The sequence below is a fragment of the Nicotiana tabacum genome, chromosome 6 (genome assembly GCF_000715075.1).
Source record: "Nicotiana tabacum cultivar K326 chromosome 6, ASM71507v2, whole genome shotgun sequence".
Lineage (NCBI taxonomy): Eukaryota > Viridiplantae > Streptophyta > Magnoliopsida > Solanales > Solanaceae > Nicotiana > Nicotiana tabacum.
In genome coordinates this window covers 206,117,935-206,144,969 of record NC_134085.1, presented here as the reverse complement: position 1 = coordinate 206,144,969, position 27,035 = coordinate 206,117,935, and the positions used below count along the sequence as shown (strand labels likewise).

Genomic DNA, 27,035 nt, shown 5'->3' with positions numbered 1-27,035 from the left:
GTCGATCTTCAATTGGTTCAGGGTGGATAATGGACAAATATTGGCACTTGAGCCGTTATCCACTAATGCCCGAGTAACTGCCGAATCTTCACATTTGACAGTTAGGTAGAGAGCTTTATTATGCTCCGTGCCCTCCACTGGCAGATCATCATCTGAAAATGTTACCCTGTTCACCTCGAAAATTTTGTTGGCAATCGTTTCCAGGTGATTTACAGAAATTTCATTGGGCACATGAGCTTCATTCAGTATCTTCATCAGGGCCCGACGATGTTCATCCGAATGGATTAATAATGATAGCAGTGAGATCTGGGCCGGTGTTTTCTTCAACTGTTCGACCACGGAGTAATCCTGCACTTTCATCTTCTTTAAGAAATCCTCAGCTTCTTCTTCTGACACAGGTTTCTTTATTGCAGCTGGATTGGGTCTTCTCAATTCCGCCGGAGCAAAACACCGTCCTGATCGAGTCAGTCCCTGCGCCTCACAACTATTCTCCTCCACTTGTTGTCCCTTGTACATCACCACTGCCTTTTCATACTTCCAAGGCACAGCCTTGCTATCAATCATTGGTGTTTGGACTACTGGTTTTATGATGACCAGTTCCCTGCAGACCCCTTTCACAACAACCACGGGTGTAGATGATGCTCCCGTTATTACCAACTTGGCTGGTTCTGGTTTCCTTGTAGCGGCAGATGGATTCTTCCCCAATATCACCACTGGCTTGACATCTTCCCCTTTCAACTTTACCCCTGGTTCCTCATTGATCGATTTTTCTTTTGGAGTGGCACGGATCATCATCACTGTCTGTGGGGGTTTCTTCGGCTCCCCTACTTCGTGCACAAGCTCGATCATGTGGGCTTCAGGGTGCTTTGGCAATGGGTTCTGGTTAATGTTAGGTGCCTCCGGTGCCTGTACCTCGATCTTGTTGGTATCAATAAGATCTTGTATTGCATGTTTCAGCCTCCAACATTTCTCGGTATCATGTCCGGGAGCTCCCGAACAATATTCACATCTTACCGAGTGATCCATATTTTGGGGTAAGGGATTTGGTAATCTAGGCTCAACAGGATTTAATAAACCCAACTGCCTCAATTTGTGGAACAAGGCAATATAAGTTTCCCCCAACTCAGTAAAAGTTCTTTGCCTCTGCAATCTTTCATTTCTGGCGGCCGGATTTCCCCTGAAACCCATCCCTGGAGGGTTCCTGTAGGCTCTTGGTGGTGGATAGGTGTTTTGTGGTGGTGGGTATGTGTTATGTGGAGGTGGGTATGTGTTATGTGGAGGTGGGTATGTATTGTGGGGAACCGGCGTGCGCCATTGTGGGCGAACCGGAGGTTGGGTGTATGTCTGGGCTTGATGGACGGTGAAATGTTGTTCTTGTGGTTGGTAGTAGGGTTGTGGAGGGTAATTTGGAATGTGTGGGTAGTTTAGACGATGGGGTCTGGGTTGGTAATGAGGGGAAGGACCTCTAGATCTGGACCAATTGTCGGCCTCTAATGTCGTGACCTCCTCTCTCCTTTTCTTTCCTAGCGCACCTCCCGTGCCGCTCTGAATGGCCTGAGTTGTTGCCTTAATTGCCGAATAACTCAGGATTTTATTAGACTTAAGTCCCTCTTCTATCATACCTCCCATTTTCACAACTTCATTAAATGATTTGCCAACTGACGTCACCAAGTGACCAAAGTAAGTTGGCTCGAGAGTTTGTAAGAAGTAATCCACCATTTCTCCTTCTCTCATTGGGGGATCAACTCTGGCTGCCTGTTCTCTCCATCGGAACCCAAATTCTCGGAAGCTCTCTCCGGGTTTCTTCTCGAGCTTTAGCAATGTGAGACGGTCTGGGACTATCTCAAGGTTGTATTGGAAATGTCCTGCGAAAGCCTGTGCCAAGTCATCCCAGGTGTACCACCTGCTCGGATCTTGTCTTGTATACCACTCTAACGCCGACCCGCTCAAACTCTGGCCAAAGTAAGCTATTAATAGCTCATCTTTGCCCCATGCTCCCCTCATTTTGCTACAAAAACCTCGTAGATGTGCCATAGGATCACCATGCCCTTCGTATAAATCGAACTTGGGCATTTTGAACCCTGCTGGTAATTGAACGTCAGGGAAAGGGCATAGATCCTTGTAAGCCACGCTGACTTGGTTACCTAACCCGTGTATGTTCCTGAAGGATTGCTCCAGGCTTTTAAATTTCCGCATCACCTCGTCCTGCTCTGGGCTCTTAGCCGGCTTTTCAATCTCCGCCGGGACCTCAAAGTGGGGATTATAGGTATGTGGCTCGGGTGCTTTGAATGTGAGTTCAGGGGGTAGTATTGTGTATCGTGAGCCTGAAACAATGGCTCACTAGATGATCTGTGCAATGGGGCTGGGGGAGGTGCCACAAAGACGGGAACATTTGGTGGAGGAGGGTTTTGAGTGGGTGGTGGAGCTTGGGAATCATAAGCCTCTCTTCCCTGATAATAATGATGGCTTGGGAAACTTGTTGAAGGACCGGGAGAAGGGTATTCCGGCGTGTGTGTTGGTTGGAGGGTAGGAGTAACGGGTAATTCTTGCCCCTTCTGGGCTCTAGCTAAGGCTATCTGCATTTCATTCATTTCTAGCCTCATTTTTTCCATTTTCTCCAGGGCTTCTTTCAGCATCTGATTGGCCGTTTTTTCTGACTCAACGCTGTTGTCTGACCCAGTCATACTTTCTGGTATAGGACCTTTTGATCTTGTCTGATAATGGTACGGTGCCAGTACGCTCTAACAACTAACTGATATTGGTATGAAAAAACAACAAACTTGTCAGTGGTAGAGTCTTAACAGATATTGTAATTGCACGTTAGGGGGATGCAATGCTCCTAGGCAGTTAATCATTTCTAACATGCTTTTGCTCCGATCCGCATGCATCATCCCGGCTTATTTTTGCTCTGACAAATATATATTCTTCCTCTTTTTTTTTTTTTTCTTCTTTTTTTTTTCTTTTTAATTACGGTCGAATCCTATAGAGATTGCCTACGTATCGTGACCCCGCACGAATCAGACCAAGCGTAGTTCGTGCCATAAGACCAAATATATATATATTTTTTTTATATTACTCAAAAATAATGCTATTACAAGCCATCACAGAAAAAACAAAAAATACAGACTTTATATATATATATATATATATATATATTTTTTTTTTTTTTTTTTTTTGAGAATGTTTGAAGAAAAGGAAAAAACATATGGGTAGACAACAGACTCGAAAAACAAACAAGTGCAAGATTGAACTAGGGATACATTAAAGCTTTGAATTTTGGTGCCCGCGAGGCATCATTCGGCCTTTCCGCGGGCTTGGGGGCCAGGCTTCTTTGCAAGCTTTTTAGTTCCTCCATGATCTGATGGACATAACCCATGATTGAGGCAAATAGGACATCACGAGGCATCTCTTCACATGTTAGGCACTTTGTGGTGATATAGCGCCCTATATCATTGATCCTACCCCTGATTCTATCCCTCTCTATGCACAGCTGTTCTATCCGTTGATTCTTTAGTCCCAATATTCGAGTATTGTCAATGAGCTGCTCTTGGAACCTCTCCATTTGTTCTTCCATCCGGGCTATCGACTCATGGTAGTGTTCTCTATATGTTCTAGCATCCTGGGCTTGTTTGAGGACCCGATTATTGAGAATGGAGTTTATCTCTCTCAATGTCGCGACACTCATTTCATAGTCCCTTTTTACTTTCCATAGGTGCTCTCTCCGTGATGTTGTAACTGTAGCCCACCTGACCCGCATTCTTGTTATACAAGCCTGGGATCTCTCCAAGTCTTCTCGGCTTTGGCTGACTTGATTTCTCAATTCCGCTATCAACCTTTCATCAGATCGACGTTTCTGTCGGTCGCTATCACTCTTACTGACTTGGCGAATTCGGGCTTTCAGTGCCTGGTTTTCTTTGGCTAATTTGTTCTTCTCACCCTGCTCTGAGGCTACCTGAACGTTGTTTTCAAACATAAGTCTTTCAATTTGTCGCTTCAGCTTCCGGATTTCAACCCGGTAGCCTTCCTCTCTCTCTAACCAGCCCCACTGTTCCTGCGAATCATCCGTAAATTGTTGGACGTGAGCTCTTTTGGCAGGCCTCTGACGAATCTGGAACCTTTTCCCGAACCAAACATCGTATTTTGGGTCTACCTCACCCTTAGCCAGCTCTCGAACCATAGTCTTGGGTTCAAGGAATCTACATTCGTGCCACAACTTTCTAATTTTTCCTTCGGGGAACACGACTCCTGGACTCAACTCAATGGCGTGCTTGCTTAGATCCTCATCAGTGGGAATTACCTGAAATCTTCCTAGTTGGCGCAGTACCCGATGAGGAGCATATGGTTGGATGCTACGAAGTCCCATCAAAAGAACATGACATTCCTCGGCCGCCATGTATATTACCTCAGTATCATTCAACCACCCAAATGCCCATTCAACTTGGTCGGCTGTTGTTGACCTCAATTGTGCAAGCCATGCTTCGACGCCTTCGGGAAATATGACGCCTGTCATTCGTTTCTCAAAGCCGCTAATGCAGTTTTTCTCAGTCAACCCGTGGTTCATGTATCCCACTCGGTGATGGAGGTGTTCTTGCATCCACAACTGGAGTAACAGATTGCATCCCTGAAAGAACTTGCCTCCTTCTCGGCATATAGTTAAAGCTCGGTAGATTTCAGACAAAATCAAAGGAACCACAGTACTGTCGGTTCTTTTGATTGCAACATCGGCCATCCCTACAAGGCCTATCTCTATTTTTTTATCTTTGCGGGGACAGACCACAATTCCCAGAAATGCTGTGATAAATGCCAAAGTACGTCTTGCTTCCCACCTGATTCTGTTCCCAGTGTGAGTTAATCCGAGGTTTGGTTCTTCCAAACCCTGAGGAATTCCGTACCGTTGATACAAGAATTGGAGAGTACAACATCCCTTCGACAAATCATCATTCTGTACCTTCCGACTAATGCTTAGTAAATCCAAGAACGCGTGCGGAGATACTGGTCTTGGTGAAAGTAAATACTGCCCTCTTAGTTTCCCATTCAACCCCGCATATCCGGCGACTTCCTCTAGTGTAGGTGAAAGTTCAAAGTCAGCAAAACGAAACACGTTGCGTGTTGGGTCCCAGAACGGTATTAGAGCCTCGATGATATCTGTCCTTGGCTTGATATTCAACAGATCGACAAAACCTCCCAAAACTCTTTCCACTATCTTTATACTATCCTTTCCCATATCATTCCACCACATGTGGAGTTGCGAAGGGACCTCGCTACACACTGAGAATGGTTCATTTTGACTTGTGCTCATCCTGCACATTTATTATAGTGATTAAAGAAGGAAAAACTTTTATTTGACTTAAAAACTATCTATATTCTAAAGAAATATTTTTGAACCAATATTCTGAATTTATGAAAGAAATACTACAGAAAAAATATTTTTGAATTTTATTTTGAATATCTTTTAAACAAATAATTGGGATTTTGAGATTAAAAGGAAATATATATTTTTTTTTAAAAAAAATTGAGGTCTAAAAGAAAAACTTTCTAAAGAAGTGAGTAATGTTAAATATTTTTGGATTTTTTTTTTTGAATATGGTGAGCCGAAACCAAAGAGGTTTGCCTCTGATCTCACATCCGGTGAGAATCATACCCGCGTAGTTCAGGCTATAAACTAACTAATTTTTTTTTTTTTTTTTTTTTAAACAAATTTTTCCACTTCCTTTTATAAAAAAAAACTATTTTCATTTTTCATTTTTTTTTTAAATAAAGCAAATTAAAATAGAAGACTTATTCCTACACACTTTCTGCTTTCTAGGCAAACCAACAATTCTAAAAGTAAAAATATATATATGTTTTTTTTGTTTTTTTTTTTAAAAAAAAATTCGGCAGTACTTCGACAGTACTTGGACACTGATTTTTTCTAAATTAATCAAATAACTTTTACTTGCTATTTTTATTTTATTTTACTTTTTACACTCCCGAGACTCAGAAGCCGGTCAACATGCAAGACCGAGCAAATAAATGCACATAAAACAAATAATATGCATCAGGATGGTCATTTTCATTTTTGGTGCACCTGTCCTAGACAGACTCAACCCCTGTGTTGAGCCTCCAAAGTCAGATGCACGTGATGCAAACAAACGTTCCTACTAGGGATCCGACATGTGGTTTTGTTATACTAGGTTCAGAACCTGGGTGTTTGTTCTAGACCTGGCTTACCCGAGCGGACAGCTCGAGCCGAGGGGGTAGCGTACCGGGAATACAGAAGCTTCACCGGCTTAGCAACTTGTCCGAACCTCGTTCTAAATTGGGATTTGACACTATACAGAAAAGAAGTCGTACGAAGTACACCCTTCTTCATGATTTAGAAGACTCAGAGAGGAGATGGGTTTCGGCACAGTTTATACACAGTTCACGTAATATCAAAGCGGTAAAAGCAGCATTTAGCACATTAGGCTCAATCATGTAAAAATCAGATAAAACCAAATATAACAATTTATATGAGCTCGAATTTCTAACCCTGAACCACTGGTTCTGGGTTAAGTCCCCAGCAGAGTCGCCAGAGCTGTCACACCTCCTTTTTCCGGCACCGCGAGGTGCGTAGGGAGTTTTTTCCAATTAAAGGACAGTCGAAACGGGATTGGTTTAATTATTTCAGAGTCGCCACTTGGGAGATTTAGGGTGTCCCAAGTCACCAATTTTAATCCCGAATCGAGGAAAAGAATGACACTATATTACAGTCTGCGTACCAGAAATCCGGATAAGGAATTCTGTTAACCCGGGAGAAGGTGTTAGGCATTCCCGAGTTCCGTGGTTCTAGCACGGTCGCTCAACTGTTATATTCGGCTTATTTATCTGATTTTTAATACAATTATGAACCATGTGCAAATTTTATCTTTTTACCGCTTTATTATTATAATTATTATTTTTTTAGGAATGTGAACATCGCTTAAAACATATCTTTGGATTGTGTCACATGAAATGCACCCACAATACGAAACATATTTTATTTGATGTTTTAGGATTTAGATTTGGGTCGCATGAAATGCGCATCCGAGTTTAAGAAGGTAAAATTAATTAAATCGCGCCTAAAGAGTCTAACGCGTCATCATCTTTGGGGAAGGAAGTGAAATTCACTAAACAATCCATCCCTAATTCTAAGTAATTTTTTTTAATAATTAAATAAATAAATGAGAATGGAGAATCCTATACATTTGTATTATTTACATCTATTTATTTTTAGCGAACTCCTTTAATAGTATCCCTAATGACTACCTTTTTATTATTACTAAGTTTTTTTTATAAATATAAAATCAATATCTACATTCTTGAAAATGACATATTAAATAGAAGGGAAAAACAAATATTAGCAGAAAATAATAAAATTATAATCATAGATACAACATGGAATTATCGGAAAGTAAAAAAAAAAAAAAAAAAAAAAAAACTAATTATCCCATAGTTGGATTAAAATTCAAATTATTAGTAAGACTTAAGCTTATTGAAACTAATTATTTGCAAATACTGAAAATTGAAAGAAATAAAAATAAAAACTTGAGTACTAAATCATATTTCTAAAAATTTAAACAATTTAACATTAACTAACTTTGTTTTAATTCATCATGTCCTAATACTTGTTTGCAAACTAATTCATGTTATAACTGAAATTAACTACATGATTCGGATTAACTTATCGTTGATGAAAAACCTTCTGCATAAGGAACTTAGTTAATTTTTGCCAAACTGATTCAATAACGCCATTTTTACGTTATTTCTTCTATTTTTTTATTAAACAGTTTTAATTAATAATCAGGCTTAAATATATTTCCTAATAATCTGGTAAAGGCGTTATTTAATATGTCGCTATAATATGCCTAGTTATGCCGATGACAGTGATTTACAGAATAATAATACATGAATAACCTAAATACAATACAAAAATTAAATTAAACTAAATTAAAAATTTAACACTCCATTCTTCATTTCAGCTTACAAAATGCCAAAATTACAGTTGTGTACCTGATATTGTCAATATAAGAAGAAGAAAGTCAGCAACGTAATACGTAACACAGCAACAGCAACAATAACCAGCAATAACCAGTCAACGAAAATCCCAGTGACAGCTTTGAAAAATTCAAAATAAAATCCAGGAATGCCGAAAATAATGGACAGAAACCAAAGGAAATTTTCAGATTTTTGAAAGGCTAGTTAATCTTCAACCCTTAATTTCTACACCTGTATACCAGAATATTTCTCAGGTGTGTACTACTTTCTCTTCTAATTTTCAAATTTTTTTTCTTTGTATGTTTTTTCTTTTCTTGAGAGTTTCAATGTTTTTTTTTTTTCGGAATAAATGTTCAGCCTTTTTTTTTTCAATCTCTTTTTTTCTGTCCCTCCCCTTTCTTATGTTCAAGACTTCACATATATATATCCCATCCCATAAATCAATTCAAATCAATCCCTTTCTCTACCAAACCCATTATCTTCCCACTCATCCCCATTACATTAAATAAATATATCACACCACCCCATTATATTTTGTCCCCCATGCTTTATTTAAAATAATGCAAGATTCCCCTTTAATTTAAATCTTGTCCCCCCTTTATATTAAATAATCATATCACAACCCACCCCATTTCATTTTGTCCCCCATGCTTCAAATAAACAATTTCAAAATGTACAATTCCTAAACTACCCCTTCCAACCTTACTGAAATTACCAAACTACCCCTGATCGTATTACAAATTTACCAAACTACCCATCAGCTATAACACATCATTTAATCAAACATAACCAAAATATAGTCAATATGATCAATTTCTAACAATGTTCAAACAACAATATGAACATGGATGAACATCATAACAACAATATCACATGAACATGATTTTAACAACATTTCAACAACAAATCATATGAACATAAATTGAACAACCAAGAACAACCAAAATTTGATTGAACAATATTTTTGGCAACAACAAACCTATTTTTCGGATTTAAACAACAACAACAATCAAACAAGTATATTCAGATTCTTAAATTCAATAATATTGAACTTAACATCAACTCTAACAACATTACAACAAACAATTCTTATATTAAACTTTAAACAAGATTATGAGAACAATTCAAGCAATAATCATAAATGGTAAACAAGAAATCAAACTATATAAAATTCGGATTCAAGATCATCCAAACAAAGTAGGAACATGAATGAATCTACTTTAACAACAATAACAAACAAGCTTTATTCAACTTCGAATTAAACTTAAACAAAACAAATAAACATATTCAAATTACTAATCTTCAAATAATCAATTAATCTTTTTTAAATTAAATCCAACAAAATTATAACAAATATGCATGATCCAAAAATTAAAACCAAAACATAACTTCACATTAAATCACTGAATTAAAAACGAACTTCAAACAAGATGAAACACGAATTAAATCTATATTAACAACAATCAACGGATTTAAACGATTTAAGCTAACACTTTTCTATATTAAAACTAAATCTTCTCAAACTAAAAAAATAATTTAATTGAATCTTCAATTCAAATCTATCAACAATATAATTAAACTAACCATTTTTATCTAAAAATAAATATGAAAAATGAAACAAACTTATACTAATTTCAAATCTGAAAATATCAAACAAATTATGGATGAAAATAAACTTAGAACAACTAACCGTAAATGACCAATGACGAACATCGAACGAACTCTAAACGAAACCAACGAAACTTGGACATAAACGGACTTGAAGACGACGAAGCAACAAGCATCAGTGAAAGATGAAGAAAACGCAGCAGCGACGAGCAAGCTCGTCCATGGTCAGCCGCGATGGAGCAGCTGCGAAGAAGAAAACGGGCAGCAGTGGCAGCAGCAGCGGCAACACGGCATCGGCAGCAGCAATCCGGCAGCGAAGGCAGCAACACGTCGCGGACAGCCATGGACGACGACATGGTCGACGTCGAAGCTCGTCCATGGCTGTGTTCGTTTGGTCATTTGATTGAAACAGAAGCAGCAGCATCGACAGCAGCACGATGGAGGGAGTAGCTGCGACAACCGGCGACGAAGAGAAGACGCAGTCGCGACAGCAGCCATGGCAACGAGCGGAGCTGTAGCGGCGACAAGGCATCGACTGCGTAGTTGTCCAGGAACTAAAGCACGGCCATGGCAATCACTGAAGCAGCAGATGTGTCGAGAAAAGGGTGCAGCAACAGTAAAAAAACGACGCGACACGGCGAGAAGGATGAAGTCGCGTTGGTGGTTTTTGAGGTCGTTCATGGTTTCTGAGGTTGTTCATGGGAGGGCAGCTTGGAGACGACATGTGTGTGTGTGCAGTGAGGAGGATGGAAGGGAAGCCATTGATGCTAGGGAGAAACTTGGAGAAGAAGAAGCAAAGGTGGGGGGGGGGGCGGATGACTTAGGTCTTTTAGGGTTTTTTCTTTCTTTTTTTTTTGTTTTTGTTTTGTAAAAATGAAAGACAAATGGGGTTTGAGTCTTTTGGGTTATGGACTGGGTCGACCCAGTTCGAAATGGACTGGGTCGTAGGGAAGATTGGGCCATTTTTTTTGGGCTTGTGGCTTGAAATTGAAGAAGAGGCCTAATTCCGACTTTCTTTATATTTTTGCTTTCTTTTCTTCTTTTATTTCTCTAAAACTAAATTATAAAAATACTTAAACTATTATTAAGAATTAAATTAAGTTATAAAAGCGCAAATTAACTCCCAATAACAATTAACGCACAATTAAGTATTAATTAAGCATAAAATTGTATATTTGGACATTAAATGCTAAAAATGCAAACGATGCTTATTTTTGTAATTTTTAAATTTTTGTAAAACAAATTTAATTACTAACAACTATAGAATTAAATCCTACATGCAAAATGCGACATATTTTTGTATTTTTTATTAATTTATCAAATAAACACGCACAGACAAATACAAATAATTATTCAAAATGTCACAAAATATCACAAAATGGCACACCAAGAAAAATCATTTTATTTTTGAATTTTTTGGGAGTAATTCTCATATAGGGCAAAAATCACGTGCTTACAATCACCTTGCTGCAAAATCCCGTGGATGGAGAATACAAATCCCTGAAAACATATTTTCCTGATGAAGAGGTTATATATTAAGATGATTGTATTTGAAGAGTCTTTCATATTTCCTATTAGGCAGATAGATGATTATTAATTTATGGGATGGTTTACTCGGGTCGGGTAGAGCACCGAGAGCCGGTCACATGGTTTTAGGGCGTGACAAACTTGGTATCAGAGCCGTAGGTTCTAATTCGAGTCCTAGGAAATCTATGGAATCGTGTCTGGTAGGGTTCTCCTTATGGGTGTGTTGTGCACCACACTTATAGCGAGAAGACTATATTGACATTATAAGGACACTTCACTCTTTCTTCTTATTCTAGAATCGTGCAATAAAGCTAAGAAATATTTTCTAACTCATACGATATATCTATTGGCAGAAGATGGTGAACACGCGTGGTAGTAATGTGAACCGGGAAGCTGCTCCTATTCCCGGTGCGGCTTCAGGAGGGGTACCTGTTAGACCTAGGGGCCAACCCCCAAGATCTACAAGAGCACGGACCGTGCCAGTTCCAATGGCTCCAAGAATAGTTCGGGATCTCGAGGATGAAGTTGATGATGCACCTGCTCCACCTCTAGAGCCAAATCACTTGGAAAAGACCCTCACTGATATTAGAACGACTATGAATATGTTTGCTGATCTCATGGCTATGCAGACTCAACAGAACCTTCAAATGGGTATCCAAGCACTCCAACAAGGAGGGATGAGAGCGCCAGTGGTTGAGGACATGGCACAGTTGGCCATGAAATTTGTGAGACTTGAACCGCCAATTTTCACTGGTACAGATCCTACTGCAGACCCGCAGGACTTCTTGGAGGAAGTTGAGAAAGCTACTACTTTGCTGGGAGTTAAAGACTATTGGGTGGTTCGATTGGCAGCCTACCAATTGAAAGACATTGCTGACCTCTGGTTCAAAGGGATAGAGAAAAGTAGACCGGAGGATGCACCTCCAATGGTTTGGGCAGAGTTTAAGAAGATCTTCATTAAGAGGTGGTTACCACCGGGAGTGAAAGCTGCCCTTGCGATATTATTTGAGACCTTGAAGCAGGATACCATGACAATCCTAGAGTATAGCATCAAATTTGAGAAATTATCTCGTTATGCTCCCCACCTCATCCCCACTATGAGAAGATTGATCGCTTTGCTCGTGGCTTGATTCCGGGCATCAGAAAAGATACAACTAGTGGGAGAAGAAATACTACCTTTACTGACTTTATGGATCTAGAAATGGATCTCGAAAGGATTTATCAAGAGGAGAGGCCCAATAGGGAGCAAAACAAAAAGGCCCATACTTTTGGCACTTTCAGTGCAGTGCCTAGTCTAGGCAAGGGGCAAAGCAATAGAGGGCCATCTGGTTCACCACAGTCTAGGGTGCAGACAACTTTCAGTAGCCCTCCAGTGGCATACAGTTCCAGACATGGAGACTATTCTAGGACCGTTCAGAGTGACCACCTATTGCACATCAGGTTAAGAGTAGTGTGGGTTCTCATCAGCGTCAGTCGAATGTTACAAAGGGACCCCGTGGTCCATGTTATGGTTGCGGGTTGATGGGTCATATTCGAAAGTTTTGCCCTAATGGGCAACAGGATTCTAGAGCTCATCCGACACCTTTTACGGCTACTACTTCAGTTGCACCACCCCCATCTAGGGGTAATGGAGCCCACAGTGGGCGCAATACAGGAAAGGTGCCGCAGACAGCTGCCACTTCTCAAGGGTCTCATCCTCGTTTCTATTCCATGCCTACTCGTCCTACTGCAGAGGCTTCAGATGCGGTCGTCACATGTATATTTACTGTTTGTACTCTAGATACTTATGCTCTTATGGATCCCGGATCTACTTTTTCCTATGTTACTCTGTACTTTGCTTTGGATTTTGGGATAGAGCCGGAATAACTACTTGAACCATTTTCTGTGTCGACTCCGGTGGGAGATTCTCTTATTGCCTCTCGCTTCTATAGGAGTTGTGTGATTATAATTTAAGATCGAGAGACTACGACAGACCTCATTGATCTAGAAATGGTTGACTTTGATGTGATCATGGGGATGGATTGGCTATACAAGTGTTATGCTATTCTTGATTGTCATGCTAAAGCGGTCAAGTTTGAGTTTCCCAATGAGTCAGTTCGTAAGTGGAAGGGCAATATTGGTGAGCCTCGAGGTAAGTTTATTTCATACCTTAAGGCGAAAAAGATGATTACAAAGGGATGTCTTTATCATTTAGTCAGAGTCATTGACATAATTGCGGAGGTAGCAAGCATTCAGTCTGTGCTAGTTGTTAATGAGTTTCCTAATGTTTTTCCTGATGAGCTTCCGGGTATTCCACCATATCAGGACATCGACTTTGGGATAGATGTGGTGGCAGATACTCAGCCGATATCTATTCCCCCATACCGAATAGCTCCAGCCGAGTTAAGAGAATTGAAGGAGCAATTGAAAGATTTACTGGATAAAGGGTTTGTTAGATCTAGCGTGTCTCCTTGGGGTGCACCAGTGCTATTTGTGAAAAAGAAAGATGGTTCTTTGAGGATGCGTATTGACTACAGGCAACTTAACAAAGTGACCATCAAGAATAGGTACCCACCACCTCAGATAGACGACTTGTTTGACCAGTTGCAAGGGGCGAAGTTCTTCTCGAAGATTGATTTAAGGTCAGGGTATCATCAGTTGAAAATTAGAGAGAAGGATATTCCCAAAACGGCCTTTCGGACCCGCTATGGGCATTATGAATTTTTGGTGATGTCATTTGGGTTAACAAATGCACCCGCAACCTTTATGGATCTAATGAATCAAGTTTTTAAACCATTTCTTGACAGGTTCGTAATTGTTTTCATTAATGACATATTAGTCTATTCGCAGAGTCAAGAGGAGCATGCCAATCATTTGAGAATAGTGTTGCAAATGTCTTGGAGAATGAGTTATATGTCAAATTCTCTAAGTGTAAATTTTGGCTCGAATCCGTGGCATTCTTGGGTCATGTGGTATCTCACGAAGGTATTAAGGTTGATCCTCAAAAGAATGAAGTGGTTAAGAGTTGGCCTAGACCAACTACACCGACATAGATTCGTAGTTTCTTGAGATTAGCGAGCTACTATCGGCGGTTTGTTGAAGGATTTTCTACTCTTGCATCTCCGTTAACCAAGTTGATGCAGAAAGCAGCAAAGTTTCAGTGGTCGAATGCCTGTGAAAGAAGCTTTAGTGAGTTGAAAGCTAGTTGACTACAACACCTATGTTAACCTTGCCAACAGGTTCAGATGGATTTGTGGTGTATTGTGACGCCTCTAGAGTTGGGCGGGGTTGTGTCTTGATGCAAAAAGGTAAGGTTATTACTTATGCTTCTAGACAGTTGAAAATCCACGAGAAGAACTATCTGACCCATGACTTGGAACTTGCCGCGGTGGTATTTGTTTGAAAATTTGGCGGCATTATTTGTATGGTGTGCATTGTGAAGTATATACCGACCATAAAAGCTTGCAATATATATTCATGCAGAGGGAATTAAACTTAAGGCAAAGGAGATGGTTAGAACTTTTAAAGGATTATGATTTAAGCATTCATTACCATCCGGGAAAGGCGAATATGGCAGCCGACACGCTAAGCAGAGAATCAGGAGGTACCTTGGCACATTTAACGATAAATAAAGAGCATGCCACAGGTTCCATTGCACGTTCCTCTCTTATTGAACGTGTCAAGGCTAAGCAATTTGAAGATCCAAATTTGGTGAAAATTCGAAATGGTTTGCAATCTAAGGATATCCTTACATTTTCTCTTAACGAGGATGGGGTGTTGAAGATGAACGGTCGCTTGTGTGTGCCAGATGTCGATGGGCTTCGTTATGAAATTATGGCTGAGGCACACAACTCAAGATATTCCATGCATCCAGGGTCCACAAAAATGTATAAAGATCTGCGGGAGATCTATTCGTGGAATCGAATGAAGGAAAATATTTCGGACTTCGTGGCTAGATGTTTAAATTGCCAGCAAGTAAAGGGTGAGCATCAAAGACCTGGTGGGTTGGCTTAGAATATTGAGATTCCACTTTGGAAGTGGGAGATGATTAATATGGACTTTGTTATGGGTTTGCCTCGCACTCGCTCGAAGCATGACTCTATTTGGGTGATTGTAGACGGACTTACAACGTCAGCGCATTTCTTACCGGTAAAGATGACTGACACGGCACCACAGTATGCTAAGTTGTACGTGAAAGAAATTGTCAGACTTCACGATATTCCAGTTTCCATTATATTCGATAGAGGGGACCAGTTCACTGCTCATTTTTGGCGGTCCTTTCAAGAAGGATTGGGTACAAGTGTCAATTTGAGTACCGCTTTTCATCCACAGACTGACGGGCAGGCTGAGAGGTCTATTCAGATGCTTGAGGACATGTTGCGAGCTTGTGTCCTTGATTTTTGTGGGAATTGGGATGAACACTTACCTCTGATTGAATTTGCCTACAATAATAGCTATCAAGCTAGTATCCAGATGGCTCCATATGAGGCTTTATACGATCGACGTTGTAGATCACCTATTGGATAGTTTGAGCCGACTGAGGTAGGACTACTTGGTCCTGACCTTGTACATGATTCCTTAAAGAAGGTGGCTTTGATTCAAGAACAACTTAAGACTGCTCAGAGCCGACAAAAATGCTATACAGATGTACGTCGACGTAAGTTGGAGTTTAAAGAGGGTGATCAAGTGTTCTTGAAAGTATCGCCAATGAAGGGCGTTATGAGATTTGGGAAGAAGGGCAAGCTAAGTCCTAGATTCATTGGTCCATATCGAATCTTGAAAAGGATTGGTGAAGTAGCCTACAAGCTAGAGTTGCATGCATCGATGACCTTGGTTCATCCTGTTTTTCATGTGTCGATGCTACGGGGGTATGTGCCCGATCCTGCTCACACCATCTCACCGGAGGTAGTAGAGATAAATGACGGCTTATATTATAAAGAAGAGTCGGTTGAGATTCTTGATAGGCAAGTTCGTAGATTGAGGACTAAAGACATAACTTCAGTTAAAGTGTTATGGTGTAATCATGACGTCGAGACGCTACTTGGGAGGCTGAGGAGGATATGAAAATCTGATACCCTCACTTATTCGCGACTTCAGGTATGGCTACTTTCTTTTTTTTTTGAAATTTTGAGTTTATAATTATGTAATTTACTTTCATGGGATAAGTGATTGATTGGTTCATCTATCGTACATGGATGTTAGACTTGTCCTATAGTAATAAATTTTATTGTGGTAATGCCAGGAGAGGCTATGTAATGGTAGCTGGAGATATATGAGGCCATGAAGGCGTTTATTTATGTAGTTATGATAAGTAGAGCCATGCAGGGCCTTTTATATTGTACTCTTGTGGCTCGCTGTCAGGTTAAATGTTTTGGCTAGGCCTATAAACAAAGAAAACTCTGGCGAAATTTTTATAAATTTAGAGAGTTAGACAAATTTCAAATCTTTAAGAATTGGGAAGTAGGAAAGTTTTGGAGATGCTTGGAGATCATGCTTTTGGACTTTAACACGACCAAAGATTTACATCTGAGGATGAATGTTTCTATGTGAGGGAGAATGTAAAATCCTGTAACCTCTATGAATAATTTGGATTTAATTTGAGCTTCAGGATGTAATTTGAACAAACCCAAGCTTTATGAATTATTTGAGTAGCACGAGGTTATTGAGATATTTGGAACTAATGACTTCTATCAAAGAATAAATATTGGATGGATGGTAATTAAAAGGATTATTAACAACTCTTGAAAGGAAATGAATTAAGGAACGAGGAAATACAAATGGAAAATGAGGGAATCAAAGATACGAGCTTAAGGTGACGGTGGATGGAATATGAGTTAGGTGACGTTGTTACTAGCTAGGAAACAAGGGGAAAAAAAGAAAATTGAAAGAATAAAATAGTTAAGCAAGATGAACACATCTGGATACAATTTTAAATTAAGGGAATGGGGTTAATCAAAGAGGAAGTTAAGAGCATCAATTTTTGATCTTCAGAGGTCGACGCTATGGGTGATGCGTCGCATCCCCATAGCCCTCAATTCTCCATCTGCCAAGAATGGGGGAAATGAACTATGCCCATCGCGCCAACCTTGGCGTCCCCTTAAATTTCATAGAGCTGGGACTCATGCAATAGTGCATGCGACGCGTCCCAGGCGGCATGCGGTCTTTGAAGCCTTTTTAAGGCAATTACGGGAGGAAATTGGTCTTTTAAGTTTTGAAGCTTTGTCTTTGAAGACTTAGAGAGAGAAGAAGGATCTCTACCATTAGTACACCTTAAGATAAGAATTTAATTCTTTCTTGGTAGATCTAGTTCATTAAATATACCTCTTAACTCTTCAACTACATGAAAATTCTAGATTTGTTGAAGAAAATCTCAAGAACACTTCAAGAACCCAAATCTTGAATTCTTCTAGGGTTGGACAAAAAGGTAATCCCTTCACTCCAAACTTATATATTATACTCCATGGATGTAGAAGAGTATATCTACAAAGCTCGATTTGTATTTAGGCCTCTATTCATGAAACCCTAGAAGAATGGGTTGGTAGGGATGATGAATAGTGTTGGGTCTTGTTCAACGATGTTATTTTGAGCTTTCAATGGAATGACTAGATCCCATGACATGTTTAATGAATTATTTTGAGTTAAAGTTCAAGTATTTGCCTTCAAATGATGAAATGGGGATTTTTGCTAAACTTATGAAATTAGACTTAAAGTGTTGGGCACTTAATTGGGTTAGTTGGTATTGTTGTGACGCGTTATTGAAATATGTGAGTTCGTATATGTAGATTGTGATTCGTCGGCATTATTGGATCATTTTGGGTAAGGTTGGAAGCAATTTAAGGTATGTTGAAACTTATTACCTTCAGAGCTTTTCTCCAAACTCATATCGAAACACGATTAAATTCAGCTTCTAAATGTGAGTCCAATCTTGTGGAGACGAGCGAGTTGGGATTGTACCATTTCTTGCATCATAAAAGATTTTGAGTGTTATAGATATTATTTTCTTGAAATGTTATTCAAAATTTAAAATTAAACAAATGAGAATAACACTTGTAGTATTTTTTTATACGCAAATACATGAGTTGTGAAATATTTTGGATTTAACTATTTTCAAGTAGTTGATTTGGCTATGAATATCATCATTAATAAATGCAAAGGTTTTGGGAGTTATTTAAGTTCACCGAGATTGACCTTGGATATTTTTCTCATTAGGTCATGAAACTACACGTGTCGGTGTAAGCGTAGAACCTACCTTACGGTTGGGGACTACGGTAGAGTACTTCCCATCAGGGGGTACAATTGTGCTACTTTATTAGCACAGCTGAGTCGATTCGTGCAGCACCACGATGAGACGACCTGAGCAAGTGGGGTATATGATACTTGCCGCTAGGTACATAACCTAGTTGACTTTTCCTCGTGTCGGTGATGGTATAGTGCTTCCGGTAAATAAAAAATCTAACATAATTTTATAAATATCAACGCTAAAGGAAGACATTGAAATATGTTTTATCTTATTATTTTATTTTATTTTCTAAATTGTTAATTGATATAAATGCTTATTTCTTATATCAATTTTTATTGCATCTCTTACCACTCCTTAAGGCTTGTCCTATATTTTTGTTGGGGAACCTTTCATGATTCGTACTAGGTATGTGGAGCTTAGGCCTTTCGGCCACATTTCCATTTTTGTTTTCAGGGACTGGACCTAAGCAACTTGGACCGCGTGGATAGGGCAGCTATACATTTCCTGATGATATTTTTGGTGAGACTCCATCCTCGCAACCGGGGAGGACTTTATTATATTATCATTATTTTGAGCCATCGGGTTATGCCTTGGTTGGCTATGTCATTCCGTGTCATAGAGATTCCATAGACAATAGTAGTATTCATTTTGGGTTGTAATTCTATTGTTACTCATATGGCATTCATGAATGAAACTTTCTTTTACCTTTTCGAAGTTTTCTTTCGAAGTAAAATAGTTGCTTAAAGATATTTTTTTGATTTGGGTTATATCTTAAGATGATTGTATTTGAAGAGGCTTTCATAATTCCTATTAGGCAGATAGATGATTATTAATTTATGGGATGATTCACTCGGATCGGGTAGAGTACCGAGTGCCGGTCACGTGGTTTTAGGGTGTGACATCTTTGGTGAAGCCCATTATCCAGTTACCTTTTGTATTTCTAATAATTTCACCAGTGCCTTCTGCATGATTTCTGTCTAGAAATGTTTCATCTGTATTTAACTTGTACATCTGTGGTGCTGGTAGTTTCCACCTGATGTGAATGATTTTCCTATGCGTGAGGCTTGCGTTTTTCTCTACAAGTAGCTAACATTCAATGGTACGTATGTTGACCATTTGGTAGTTTAGTTTTGGAGAGGTTGTAAAAATAGTTGTTGTTTCTATTTAATCAAAGGTGCCAAAATGCAAAAGGAAATACATCTTCTCAAGTTAAAGAGTTGTGGCCGGTGGGTATATGGAGATCTTTTACCATAAGCATCTAGTGCACATCATTTGGGAGGGTGTGAGTATCGATTCCTAAGCTATCCCAAAAGGTTTGTGCAACTACATTATGTAGGAAAATGTGTGTGATAGTTCCGTCTCTATTTTTGCATATTGGGCATAGGTAATCATTAGTGACTCCAATTTTGTGTAGATATGATTTTGTGGGAAGCCTATCACGATAGCATTGCCAAAGAAAGAGCTTTATTTTATTGAGGGTTCGTAATTTCCAAATCCATTGGTAGTCGATATGCGTTTGTTGGTGTTGGTGTAATAGGTTATAAACAGAGTGTGTGGAGAAAGTGCCATTTGGGTCTAGAGACCAAATAGGGGTATCCATGGCAATTGGATTATTTGAAAGGGAGATGGACAAAATTTTTTCTTCAATGTCTTCGGGGAGCTCCATGGAGAGCCCTGACCAGTTCCACTAGTCGTGGGACCACAATTGGGAGATTGTCAAGTTTGCATTATTAATACAATATGGCCATTGATTCATTTGTCACGACCCAAATTGGAGAGCCGTGACGGGTACCCATGTCTTACTCAATCGAGTACCAATGTAACATATCTTTCTTATTATACCGTCATGGGTAAATGGGCCAAAAGGTCTTTCATGAGATAACTAGAATAAAATATAAGGGAATACTCGACAGGGGATGACCCAACATGATATAAAAACTTATATATGTGACATACGGGCCCATAAGGCCGACATGATCATTTGTACACTAAAAACATAGGCTGACAAGGCTATACAAGTATCCATATATATGACATCTGTCTACAAGTCTCTAAGAGTACATAAACATCATAAAAGTTGGGACAGGGTCCCACCACATACCAATTAATACATGTCCAAAGCAAACTGATCAAATATGCAACTCTGGAGCAAGTGGAGTGCGCCAACACCTTCCACTGAGCTGATAGTCTATTAGGAGGACTGTCAACCCGTCTATCGGGACCTACGAGCATGAAAGGCAGCATCCCCAAGCAAAAGAGACGTCAGTACGAATAAAGTACCAAATATGTAAGGCAGTAAAACATAAATAAGAACAGTAATGTAAAGAGAGATAGAGAAGATACAACCTATAACATCTGAGTACCTCTGGGGCGATTGACGTGAAATGCATGATACACATATATACATATATATATATATATATACATATACTTTTAAAACATACGCCTGTATGGGCATCATCATCATCATATCGTACTCGGCCTCGAAGAGGATTCGGTAAAAACGTACCCAGCCGTTATAAGGCTCGGTAGAATCGTACCTGGCCACGTGGAGCTCGGTAATATCCAACTGATTAGTGGTTGCACAATAGGTACCGTATCTGGCCGACTATAGCGCGACTCGATATACTAAAATATATACATATATATACTACATGCTAGACTTATGGAATCACGTTCTAAACCTTTTGGAGTGACATAAGGTTGCCGCACCTTCGATTAACATTATGGACATTCACCCCATTAATATGAACCTCAATATGATTCAAGGATCATATAACTTGTTTAGAATAACTTTATAAGGAAAGAACAACATGGACAACCTTAGTTGCTAGGAGTAGATCTGTTATGAAATAACATATCGTTTACATTCATTTCACTTTAGGTCATGCCAAAAGAAAGAAAGAAGTTCCTTAACATACCTGTATGATACTTCCTTATTCCTCCACCAAGTTAAACACAACTTCATATATCTACAACAAGTGAAATGATATTATCGTTAACATATAATGACATACCATCATATTTGGGTAGTCGTATAACTTACGGAAAACCGGGCAGCAACTCCCCTGTTACAAGGGACTCCTCTAGTACCATATACAATAACAACAATCAGCAATATAATAAGAACAACCTCAGTAATATGGTACCAAATATTTCATTAACAAGTTATCGGAATATCACGATGAGCGGCAAACTCAGATTGAATTCCTTTAGCGCCCTTCAACCCCATTATAATACATTAGTTAACTTAACAACATGTCCAGCATGATACCAAGCACAATCAGAAGACTTCCAGCCTCCTATTGATCACCTAATTCACACTCAAACAACCCAACAATCGAACAACAACAACAAGTACAACTTTCAATTGTTATGTTGTCCTTTATATTCTTATTCACAATACCAACAACAAGTTTGACACGTAGACAATATATTCATAAAGACAAAATCATAAAAAAGTCATTTTTCCAAGGTTTCCAACCATTTAAAGTTCATGGAAACAACCTTTCAAAAACAGTCCATTAAGAACAATAACATCTCAAACTATTTTCAGTCTCCTCTTGTAGTATCTTGCTCAAATAATACATCCAACATACAAACAACTTCAAGAACATGTATTAGAGTATTATACACACCTAAAACAATAGCAACCACTTGGAATTTCAGCCAAACAGTACTCACACCAATCCTTAATAACAACACAACCTCAAAGAGGTGTTGTTCTTCACTAGAGCTAACTTTTTATGTTGAAATTGGTGTAATCCATTTGGATAACTTGAAATAACCTAGGGTTGATATGAAAACCTTGGGAGATTATTTTATAGAACTTAAACCACTTAAAATAACCCCCCACACGAGCTGGAACCACACCAAAATCAGCAACCACAAGAAGAACAAGAACTTACTAGCGCCATGGAATTTCCGACACTTGATTTATATTATTTATCCTTTGTTTGGATCTTGGGTAATGAGGGAACTTTGAGATAAGGTTTTTAGGTGTCTAGGGTCTGAATATAATAAAAAAGAATGAGTGAAAATGGGCTGTAGTCATCACACACACACACACACATACACACACACACACATATATATATATCAAGATATCTCAATCGCCTAAGTGGGTCCTATAGGAAGCTCCTTGTGCAGTCTCGCAGAAACGTAAATATCTCTCTACTCCGATGTCGTATCGATGAACGGTTTAATGCTTAGGAAACTAGACTCATAGATATTCAATTTTGTAGGTATATCATCCCTTAATTCCATGTACATTGGAGAAAAGTTCAGCTATATTTGACCTAATTTTCATCATATTTATGAATGTAACTTGTGATGTAATTTGTAAACTTTTGTTACACAACTCGATTGACTTCAAAACATAACACACGACTATGATACGACTAAAATAAATCATAGCATAACCTTCTTATAATGTTAATCACCCTAGTCTCACCCCAAAGTACATGTTATAACATTCTCAACTTGTCGACTTTTGATGAAACTTACTTTCTTCGATTCGATTAGCTTCTTAACCTTCCAACCCTCACGATACTTCCTTAAAACTTGTTTTAACCCATTATTATCTTTGTAAAGGTCCTTCAACTCTCCGGCTCATATTGATTTACTTAAGATGAATTCTAACGTGAAAGTACGGGGTGTAACATCATTGAACAAATACGAGGGGTGTTGGGATCCAGTTTGCATAGTAGAAGTGGAGGAACTTGCCATTAGCAACATCCGACGGTCTCCCATCCTTTAAATACATTTTGCCAAATGAAGGAGCTGGACTTGGCACTTACCCACCTACTATACTTATAGATTAGAGTATTAGCCCGCGTTGTAGATGGTTTGGTGAATAGTCTCCTGGCTAATCCTGCTAATGTGGCTTTATTTTTGTGGTTTGATTTACGAATTCCGAGTCCCTTAAAGTTTTGCGGAGTGTTACAATATCCTATGCAACTTAGTGAATTCTCTTTTTATGAGAAGTAGTGCCCCAAATGAAGTAACGTATGATTTTGTCAATTTGTTGTTGTGTTTTCTTAAGGAGGGATATATATTGCATAGTGTGATTTGATATAGCGTTAAGGTTAGATTTTTCTAGAATTGTACGCCCCGCAAGATTTAGGAAGTTTGATTTCCAGTTTGATAGCTTGTGACGCATGTTATCAATAACAAACTGAAAGTCACACGATTTTGGTTTGTTGTTGAGGATAGGGTATCCCAAGTACTTCCCAAAGTGTGTGGTCGGGTTAATGTTGAGTAACGCAACAGCATATTCTGGTAGGTGGGCAGTTGTTTAAGAAAAGAATTTTTGATTTGGTATTATTAACCTTCTGCTCAGATATTGAACAAAAAGTAGATAAAGGGTGTTGAATATTGTTTATAGTTCTTTCATTGGCTTGTGCCATCAGTGTCAAGTCATCCGCATAGAATAAGTATGACGATTGAGGTCCTTTAATGCTAACCTTAATGGGATCCCAAAAGGTTAAATGAACTTGATGGTTGATATATATAAACAGTAATTCCATGCACATGATAAATATGTATGAAGACATAGGGTCACCTTGTCTGATACTACATGTAGGTTCAAAGTAAGTGGTTTGGGAGCTATTGACCAAAACTGATATCTTTCTTGTAGAGATGCGGCTCATAATGAGGTTAGTAATTTTTGGTGGAAAGCGAAAGAAATTTAGGTCCCTATAGATAAAGGACTATTCGGTTCTATCGAATGCTTTCTCTAAGTTAGTTTTTATAATCAGTTGGTCGTTTGTCCCTTTCATATTTTTGAAGTGGTTAAGGGAATCTTGAATAATTATAGCATTGTCGCACGCTCTCCTACCTTTTAGGAAACTAGATTGACATGGACTAATGAGATTATTCAGGAAAGGCTTTATGCGATTAACAATGATTTTTGTAACAATTTTGTAGATAGTGTTGCAAATGACTATGGGTCGGAAGTTCTTAAGGTTGTTAGCATGTTTGAATTTGGGAAAGAGGCACAATAACGTATGGTTTATTGTCTCAGGAATTCTGGTGCTCTCAAAAAATTTCTTTGCATAATTGGATAATTGAGGTGCCTACTATATCCCGATGTCTTTGATAAAAGAAAGGGTGCATAACATCGGGGCCTGGAGCCTTAATGCTTGAATGAGTAGACAACAAAGATGATTTCTTGAGTATTTAGGAGTCTATCTGGTGGTAAGAGATCAATATTTACAAAAATTGTAATGGTATATTTAATGGCTCTCCAATCCATTTGGGTATGATTTGTAGTACACATATTTTGAAAATATTGATGCGCATGATCAATGATATTACGGTGATCGGTTATCCAATTTCTATTATTATCTTTAAAGAAGGATATGTTGTTACGTCTGCGTCTATTGAGGACAGATATATGAAAGAATCGTGTATTGGCATCACCCTCATTTAGCCAATTGATTCTTGATCTAAACTTCTAGTGGTCCTCCTCAAGACATAGAATATTGTTATAGTCAGCTAGTAGGTTTTGTTCCAGATTCCTAAGAAAAGTGCTAGTTGGGTAGTTAGGTGAGTTCTGGATTCATTTTAACCTAGAAAGGAGTCTTTTTTATTTGCAAAGATATCTCTAAATTTCTGAGTACTCCAACTTGTGACATTGGTTTGAAAGTTAGTGATGACATCACCAAATTTTCTATTGTGCCAGCTTTCTTTGACTATGTTTGTGAACTCAGGATGTGTGCACCAATATTTTTCTAGCCTAAATGGTTTATTGACATTAATAGCACTAGGATTTGTTAACCTAATTAATAAGGGGTTGTGGTTAGAGTAGGTTATGGGCAGGTGTGTTATGCTAACTGATGGATATGCCTCTAGTCAAGCTTCATTTGTAAAACATCGGTCAAGTCTTTCTAGAATGAGCACATGCCTCATATGTCTATGGTTTGACCAAGTGTATCTACATCCCTTGAACCCTAAATCTACTAACCTAAACTAGTTGATACATGACCAAAATCTAGATGTCCTAGCATTGCTAATCTGTCTGCCTCCCTATTTTTCATTCTATGTTAGAACATCATTAAAATCTCCACATATGAACCATAGTCCTTTATAATTATTAAATATTGAGCTAAGATTTTCCCTAAGAGTATTTTTGTTAACTAGATATGTGCTAGCATAAATGACACTAAATAACCAAGGAATGTGGTTAGGGAGTACCTGAACTAAGGCATGAAACTCTTGGTCAATCTGCCTAGTGCGTTCCATAACTACTATAGTGTCCATCCACATATTCGCTAGACCACCAGCTCTCCCTTGAGCTGGAACCTTGTCACAATCCCGGTTCGCCCTCCGTGAACCATCGTGATGGCACCTAGTCTCTACGATTAGGTAAGCCTAAATTGCAGAAGATAAACCAATTTGCGGAAAAAAATAATTTAAAACAGAAATAGAGTAGTAAAACCGCATTTAAAAGTACCACTCAACATATACAATATTTAACTCTCAAAACTAATATATATTCCCAAAACCCGGAAACCCATGAAACCACAAGCCTTTGAATATCTAATAGTGTCTAACTCCAGAATATCTAACAAGGAAAAGAAATACATAAGGGCTAATACTTAAAAGTGAGAATAGAAATGGACTCCTCGGTCTGCGGACGCGGCAGATATACCTCGAAGTCTCTAGGGCAGTCGCCTCGCCTCAAAGGTGATAGGATTTATCGAAGTACCTGGATCTGTACATGAAAAACATGTGCAGAAAGTCATGAGTACACCACAATGGTACTCAGTAAAGCCTAATCTCGGTCGGGTAGTGACGAGGAAGGTCAGGGCCCTACTGAGGTTAAATAAAATATAAAGTTCGACAGTGTAGAACAGAACAGTATAAATAAGTACAGAGGCAAGGTAAACACAGAAAGAAATACGGCTCAACACCAAAATAACAATCAGGGATCTCCCAAGATACCGTCCTATAGTCCCAAATATACATATCTAATGGATCTATCGGGATCCCGTCCCGTAGTCCAATTCATAGTGCGCGGGGACCTACCGGAATCTCGTTCCGTAGTCCCAAATATAAATACCCAATACTAAGGTAATCTACCGGGTGCATTACCGTAGTTCCATATAACTATGCAGGGGGATCTACCGAAATCTCACATCCGTAGTCCCAAATGTAAACAGACAAGGGAGAGCTACCGGAATTCCACATCCGTAGTCCGAATGTAAATACAAAGCAGCAACAGAAAAAATATTCAGAAATGTCAAATTTCATATGAAGGCAAACAAGTAATTCTAGCCTAGCATGCTGTACAGAATTTCGGTAAGGCAGTTTGAGAAAATACAACAATTAAATCACTTAAACATGCTTTCCTAGGCTAACAACAGGCTTAATAACGCAAGTAATAAAAACAGGAAAGGAAACAAACTAGTAATTACTCAATGAAAAACTGGATTTCCAACAATTAGCACAAGTACGCACTTGTCACCTCACGTACAAGGCATCTTAATTACCAAATAAACCAAATCCTAAGGGAAATGTCCCCCACACAAGGTTAGGCAAGCCATTTACCTCGAACCAGCTCAAATCAATCTGGAATCACGCTCTTGCCACAAGTACTCGAATCCAAATGGCCCAAATCTATTCAATTAAATTTTATAATGTAAATAACACTTCAAGTAACTGATTCTATAAAGAAATTCTA

General features: G+C 38.8%; 1 protein-coding gene across 1 annotated transcript; it reads left to right on the top strand.

Moving 5' to 3' along the window:
- Positions 1 to 14,679: 14,679 nt before the first annotated feature.
- Positions 14,680 to 15,123, top strand: LOC142182293 (uncharacterized). The gene has a single exon (XM_075256509.1). It carries the CDS (start codon positions 14,680 to 14,682, stop codon positions 15,121 to 15,123), a length of 444 nt encoding a protein of 147 aa, XP_075112610.1.
- The last annotated feature ends 11,912 nt before the right edge of the window (positions 15,124 to 27,035 follow it).